The sequence below is a fragment of the Opisthorchis viverrini genome, assembly GCF_000715545.1.
Source record: "Opisthorchis viverrini unplaced genomic scaffold opera_v5_137, whole genome shotgun sequence".
Lineage (NCBI taxonomy): Eukaryota > Metazoa > Platyhelminthes > Trematoda > Opisthorchiida > Opisthorchiidae > Opisthorchis > Opisthorchis viverrini.
In genome coordinates this window covers 548240-555411 of record NW_008751790.1, presented here as the reverse complement: position 1 = coordinate 555411, position 7172 = coordinate 548240, and the positions used below count along the sequence as shown (strand labels likewise).

The 7172-nt window shown below is 45.2% G+C and overlaps 2 protein-coding genes across 2 annotated transcripts in view; one reads left to right on the top strand and one right to left on the bottom strand.

Moving 5' to 3' along the window:
• The window catches only part of T265_06456 (hypothetical protein), a gene marked incomplete at both ends in the record, with an annotated part of 58287 nt that overhangs the window by 17343 nt on the left and 33772 nt on the right, over nt 1-7172 (bottom strand). Inside the window, 3 exons of the mRNA XM_009171724.1 lie at nt 1378-1643; nt 5130-5457; nt 5548-5730. Of these exons, the coding sequence (XP_009169988.1) occupies nt 1378-1643; nt 5130-5457; nt 5548-5730 (777 nt within the window). The remainder of the gene's footprint in view (nt 1-1377; nt 1644-5129; nt 5458-5547; nt 5731-7172) is intronic.
• T265_06455 (hypothetical protein) overlaps nt 4879-7172 on the top strand; it is a gene marked incomplete at both ends in the record, with an annotated part of 13625 nt that continues 11331 nt past the window's right edge. Inside the window, one exon of the mRNA XM_009171723.1 lies at nt 4879-5019. Coding sequence (XP_009169987.1) covers nt 4879-5019 — 141 coding nt within the window. The remainder of the gene's footprint in view (nt 5020-7172) is intronic.

Here is a 7172-nt window from a genome sequence, read left to right as displayed (position 1 = left end):
GATGGTCAAACACTGAAAGTCTTTTGACTTCCTCGGCGCGCAGCGGCCAGGTTTCTGATCCATATAGTAATATGGAGCGCACCGCAGCATTATAAACTCAACCCTTGACAGAGAAGCCGATGTCACGCCTACGCCACAGGTGACGTAAGTTCGCAAAAGATGCTCTGGCCTTCCCAATCCGGATGGAGATTTCCTCTTTCGTGGAGGGACATTGTAAGATAATTAGTCTTATTCTTGCGCAATGTGACTGGCGAAGAGCTACATCTAAAGCGCACTTAGATGATAACTTATACTATACGCCTGGTTGATGAGACCTTGGATGACCAGGGGAATACTGAAATAGTCATGGATGTAGCTGCATTATCATGTGCTGTCTGCCATCCCGAATTCCCGAACATTCTAGTGAAAGTACACGGGACTACTAAACCAGCAAGTGGGGGCATCGGAGCAGAGTGGACGCGAGAGCAGTAAATCCCATATTTCCACACGATGATGAGGTAGACCCCAGTCAACGAGTGTGATTCTTACGTGTGTGCCTCACAGACGCGGTTGTTCTTATATGCTGAACGGGGAACAGGACACTGAGGTCTCAATAATATGGACTGGTTTCTGAACCTAACGTGATGCAACGACTGTGCAGTCGATCAACACATAGATATGCACTGCAAAGTAGCACTCCTTCAACTAATGGGGACATGGTAATTTAATCGAAGAATGCATTTTCGTCTCATTCCGTTTCCGCTATACATATGGGGAATTTCGGCTAAAGGTGCTATTGAGTCCATTCGGCTTACATAGAATGATCTGATGGAAAGTGCAAAGAACGCGGTCTATAAACCACATAACATAATCCACCAGGCAGTGGCAGACTGTAAGCCGGTACTCTGGCCATTCCAAACAAAACAAGAATGTGCACCACCCAGAGGATGATGATCAATCGCATCATGTGTGTGTCATGTGCAGCGACAAATCGATACATTACGGGTTGTGACGATAGTGGTGTAATCGACCCGCATAGTAACAGCGCAAAGCAAACACCGCAAGCTCTCGTTCACAGTACACACGCAAGTGCCAACTAACAACGTCTGATTATAGGGACAAAAATTTATGGTTAACACCGTTGGCCAATAGGTCGCACCACAGATCACACAACGACTAGGCATGAGAGAAAAACAAAATGTAGAAGAATGAACAAGATGCTTCGGGACAGTGCGAGAAAAGAGGTGCACATTGACTGGTATGAGGGGTCAATTCTTTATGGGAATTTACATACACACACACACACACACACACGAGAAGGATGCAGACAAGGCGGGCCAAGTGCACAAGTGAGGTGCGCTGAAAAGAGGAAACATTCATGAACGGTGAATGACTCACTTTAGTTTGAAAACAAGCCATCAGATTAACCAGGAAAGGGTGCCGGGCCTCTGTGATTGTTTGGAAAATCCGTTTTTCGGCCAGTAAGGTATCCACTTCGTTGCGGAATATAATCTCTGCCTTTTTCAGGGCTTTGATGGCATAGTAGTGACTGCCGGCTTTGTACTGCGTTAGAAGCACCTTTCCGAAATGCCCACGGCCGAGAACCGCAATGCACCGAAAATCCAGCATGCTGAGCGCCGGACCTCGTTTTCGTATGCTGGGGGCTAGAAAGAAAATGACATTAATTTGATATTAACTCGAGGTGGCTATCAAGTAGACCTACGGTATATGGTATGCACAACAAACTCTGTTAGAAAACGAACGGTGTGTTTCAAACTTAGCCAACGAAATGCATCTTTTGAAACGAAGCAGAGACTCTGCAAACAAACGGACACTTTATCAGTACAATACACTGAGTTGGATCAAATGTGCATCGCAAACTTGAGATGAACATCGATGGTAAGTGGTGAAGGATCCGGATTACATGATGACGGTGATGCACTTACACATTTCAGTCCTGTTGCGATGTATCAGGTGAAGTTAGCTAGGGGCTCGGAAAGCAACAGCACACAGACCAGAAGTCTATGCTAGCTGCCGTATCAGATAACCACAAGGATACTGAGTTTGATAGGGCCACGCTTACATTACAGTTCGACAACCCGTAGTCTACATGAGGACAAAACCCACCTTTCACTGTGAAAATCCCCTCCTTACTTATAAGCACGCATAATCAAGTCCAGCTGCCGCTGTGCATCCCAGACTATCAGGTTCCACACAAAGATCCAAACCTTTGTTTGAAATGCCGTTTCACCACTCCCAGTGTAGTGACAATTCGAGGCAAGTGCGGTGTTTTGAAACTAGTAAAGAGGCTAAATGATTGAGTAATATGCTAGTTTGGCTAGATAAAAGGTTATAGATGCAACTTAACCCGTTGGTTGGCTCAGTAGTTAGAGCGCGAATTTACTGACCGGTAGGTCCATGGTTCGAACCCGACCTCTGCATCCCAACTTCCCCTGTCTAGGCTTGGGCAACCTGGCAGTATCCCAGCTCTCGTGCTTCCTTCAAGTGACATGGCAGCTAGGTACCAAAAAGGTGTTACAGCTGAACGATTGATTGACGCCCTGAAAGTAAGTCGTTCTATGCGTTCGAAAGAGCAGTTGGAGGGAACGACAAAGCACCATGGTGTTCACTGGTCTCGCAATGACACGAATAAGTTGGTCAGCGAGCTAAATAACAGTAAATTGAGGCGAAACAGAAAGCTATACGCGAAACTCCCTCGCTTCGGGGTATAAGCTCACTGCTTCGCCAAGTTGGGCAATGCGAAAAAGTGAACAAATTGTATTGGTGAACTTGTCAAACACGACTCATTTGCTCAAGATTTTGATAATACATGGGAAACATTACTGAGTTTCAGCATGGTGAGAACTTTTTGGCGCCACATCCTCTTAGGAGGCTCTGGGATTCAAACTTGCTGGGGCAAACGCTTTCGTTCAGTTCATATATATCTAAATACTATACTATATCGTTCAGCTGCAGCACCCTTTCGGTGCCTAGCTGCCATGCCGCACGAAGCAGGCACGAGGGCTGGGATACTGCCAGGTCGCCCAAGCCTAGACAGGGGAAGTCGAGAGGCAGAGGTCGGGTTCGAACTATGGACCCGCCAGTCAGTAAATTCACGTTCTAACCACTTGGTCCATTTCGCCCCATCTCGTTCAGTTCACGGAGGGGTGTCTATTAAATAATAAATATCCGAAACAGTTTTGGAAAATCCTCCGTATACCAGACATATTGTGAACACTGTTCTTGACCGCACAGATGTATTGGACATAGGCAACTCCGAGAGACAATGTTTTGGAAAAACTCAGCCCCATGGAGAAACTATATTTCTAGGATTATGTCACATAGTGGTGTCCACATTAAGGCCACATGGACCGGTTAGTATAACAGATTCGAGCCAATACACGCGGAATTCAACCCAGTCCGTAGCCTCACTTAAAGAACTCTGAAAATCTGTTTCCTTGATACGCTCGAAGAGAAATTGGACAGGCTGAAGGTAACTCTACGAAAAACGATTACCCTCAAGGATGCATTAAAACAAATGAATCAGAGCAAAAACAATGTGAGCCATATACCACTACTGACAAAAACGTGATCAGTCAGTTCACAAATTGAACTACCAGCCGCTCGATTCAAAGACTGTCGAAAAGTAACCATGAACATTGCCCAGCCTCAGTGGGAACTAAAATGTTGGGTATTACGCTTATCTCTTGATACATCACGTGGAGGCCAGCTACTAGGTTGGTGTTAAAAACAGCACTCATATTCATTCATCGCGTCTGCCACACGAGTTGAAAGAAAATGGTTGTAAGCTATTTCAGGTGTACGTCTGTGCGATCCCACACCGCATATTCATAAGTATTTACAGGTTTTGCAGTTGTCATCGCCGCAGTCCGTATAAAATGGCACAAACAGTCAGTGACAGGAATAGTGGGTTAAGAATCAAAATGCCAAGAAAACGCCAAGTCTCCAATATCCATCCTAATCCAGCGCAAATAGTCTACTTCGTCTGTGTTATTGTTTTCCGTCCTCTTTACCCGCTGGCTTCCACTTGTGATGCTTAATATTTCCACAAATGTGAGGGCGAGTTGGTAAATTTGTCAAAAACGATATAACTATTCAGTATTTTGTGTTCTGACAGGATTCTTTGGCGAGTTTAAGTGTACCGACTACACTATCAAAGGTCCAGTAAGATTCTAAATGTGTTGGCAATAATTTACCCCGGTTTTTTTACCCACAAACATCTGGCTAGTTGAAATGTCATCGAATTGACTATCTCCTCGGATAGGATATGTCAGCTTCAATTATGACTCGCATTGAAGCTAACAGGAGACAGGAAAGTATGTATCAATTTCCCAACCACCAAGGAAAACTCTAGTTTTCCCACTGCTAATGATGCGTACATTCGTCGAACTGATTGTTGTTTTTTGGAATCAGGATGTTACACACAATCCAGTAATGCTCCTGCCATTCAGTTGGTCATCCGTTGTTTCACCCGCTTTCGTAATGGCCTATACGTAACATGTGACCAATAGCATGTCCCAAGTAAGCGAATGTCAGGTATCCCGGGAGAAAAAATGACCTGACGCTTAGTAAACACGGGAACCGTTAAATTTTCAACTGAATTCGACAAAGTGCATGCGAAAAAAATCTCAACAAGAGGTCACGTGCCTTAACTCCACCACTCCTAATTCACATGTCTAGAAGGGGAGATATCCATCGTATCAGGTCACCTGTGTTCGATGAAGTTAGGTTGACCATCTCCTATTTTGTAAGCTTTCACCCTGAAATAACGCAGCTTTGACGGACACAAAGGGTGACATGGATAAGATTTCCCCGGAATCGTTAGGAGAGTCGTAAAAATGCTTAAGGTCGTGGTCAACTGTCGTAAGACCATCCGAAATGAAGCGGTTTGGTGAAGTCTTGGGATATTTGCACATAGCAGTGGCCTTACACATGATACGCGAGCAAAACCGCTCCTCTACCATGCGATGTCAACATCCTAAAGAATCACGTGCACATGATATGATCATGCAACATCAGGTGGGTCAACTTATTCGTAAGTGAACTGCACACGACCAATGGCAAATATGCACCAAACGTAATTACGAATCCGAACCCAGTGTTAAATTCATTCAAAACGAACGAGTTACTTGGTGTTCGTGGTTCCAAAGAAGTGAGCTTATGTGGCGGGGAGATGGAGGACGGCTCATCTGCATTGTAAGCAGACTCAGGTCCAATTGATCGCGCTCGTTGATTTTTCGAAGCCACGGATAGATTCGCATAGTCATCCGTTTTTGGAATATCAGTTCCGGTCATTGTGGGGACCCCAGGTATCTGGAAATAATCAGAACGAACGTCACCCGCAACATCGTAATCTGGTCGGAGTGGAGGCCTATCGTAATCCTGAAGCGAAGAGGACGTGTGCATGTCCGGACGGGGACCTGACGTCAGTTTGGCTATATCGTCAGTTGAAGAGGACTGAAAGTGAATGAAAGGAATAACGTGACTGAAATACCTCTGAGTACCGTCACGATAAAGCAGATACAAGGAATTAAGAGTATTGCGAACCTTGGGAGGAGTGGGGGTCCTCGTAGCAGACGGTCTGGCAGGGTAAAGTTTGTCTTCCTCGCGATAACCCCGCGGAGGAACTGTGACAATGCGTTCATATCCGCCATCCTTCTCTGAGGGGAATGCAGCTGGGGGTGTTTGGGCCTTGTTTGCTGAAACTTTTTGTTTTTCTCCCGGTTTCATCTTTTTATACGAAGTAAGAAACAAACAGAAAATGGTCAACGATGAGCGTCAACATTGCATATGTAAAATCAAGACATTTGTGCACCAATATTAGCTCATCGACAATAACGGTTAGAAAAAGGAAAAATATAGAAGACACTAAAACAGCTTTGGTGAACGTGTTCGGACGAAAATTCCGTGATTTCCAGATGAGTTCTTTCAAAATGATACATTCTGAAGGATTTGGGGACTTGTGAAGTCACCGCTGGCTCGTTGTTAAAATTACAGCCAAGATTAATAACAGGCATGTGAACTGGCAAAACCCTCTCAAGAAGACAATTTGCTGCTAATTTATGAGTTTTTTTAATGAATACGCCCACCATTCATTCCGCTTGGCCGGGCAGACTAAGAGCAGCGAGCCAACGTACGACAAGCAACCGTAATGTGGGGCGGTCTGGAGGTGGTCCCACTATCCTCCACAATGAAAGTGTGGAGTGAGTAGGTGTTCTCAGAGAGGCTTGGTAAACTATCGGTGGAGTTATTGCGTTGCGCTTTTGACAAAACTAGGTGTTTTCTTCAAAGAACAGGGATGGGTGAGAAAAGACCGGCCCTAAAAACGCACACCCCGATCCCGCAACGGCTGACCATAACCACTACGGCAAAACACAATAAAAGTTTAACAAGAGCCAGGTGAAGTTCTGAATGCAGTTGATATACATCGTAACATCAAGGTGAGAACTCTATGCTGAGTTCCCACGTCCTCGAGTCAGGCCACTGTCCCACAGCCAAGTGGATCAGACTATTGAGCCATTAGGTCCAGGCAGAGTCCGAAAGTAAACCTACTACCCACTGCCTTGTGTTTCGGACTTTTGAGCGAAGGGCCCTAGGTGGTGTACGTTGAACGGAACCCCTTCGTCCCTCATAACCAGGGAACATCATTCACTCCTGCAGTTCTTTGTTTACCGGACGTACTCTCACCTACTCCCCAATCTTCAACTGCTCCACTGTTATCACTTCATTTGCCAGTCCTTAACCAGTCTCTCGTCCAAAGTATCGCCCTGGAGAATTAATTCTTCCTAAACTAAAAAGATTTTGTTCACATTGGAACCTTCAATATCCGCATCCTCTGGCAAGTTGAACAGCAAGTATCTCTTTCTGAAACAATGTTTCACCTATCTGTCTCCATATTGTCGCCGAAAACGAATACAATACCACACATCCGTCAATCACACCAAACCGCTTAGGATGAGCTCAGATATTTCATATTTAACTCTTCGGGTGGCTGGTGATCCTGGTGATCCTATGGAGACTGCGCTCAGTCGAAAGCGCTTTACTGGATTCCAGAAAACAATCGTCTTTGCGTTATATGGTTGTTCGCTTTAGTTAGAGCCAATGCAAGTGGATGCGGTAAATGATGTCAATTTGTCACATCAGCATACGCTCCGACAGAATGCAGTACTGGA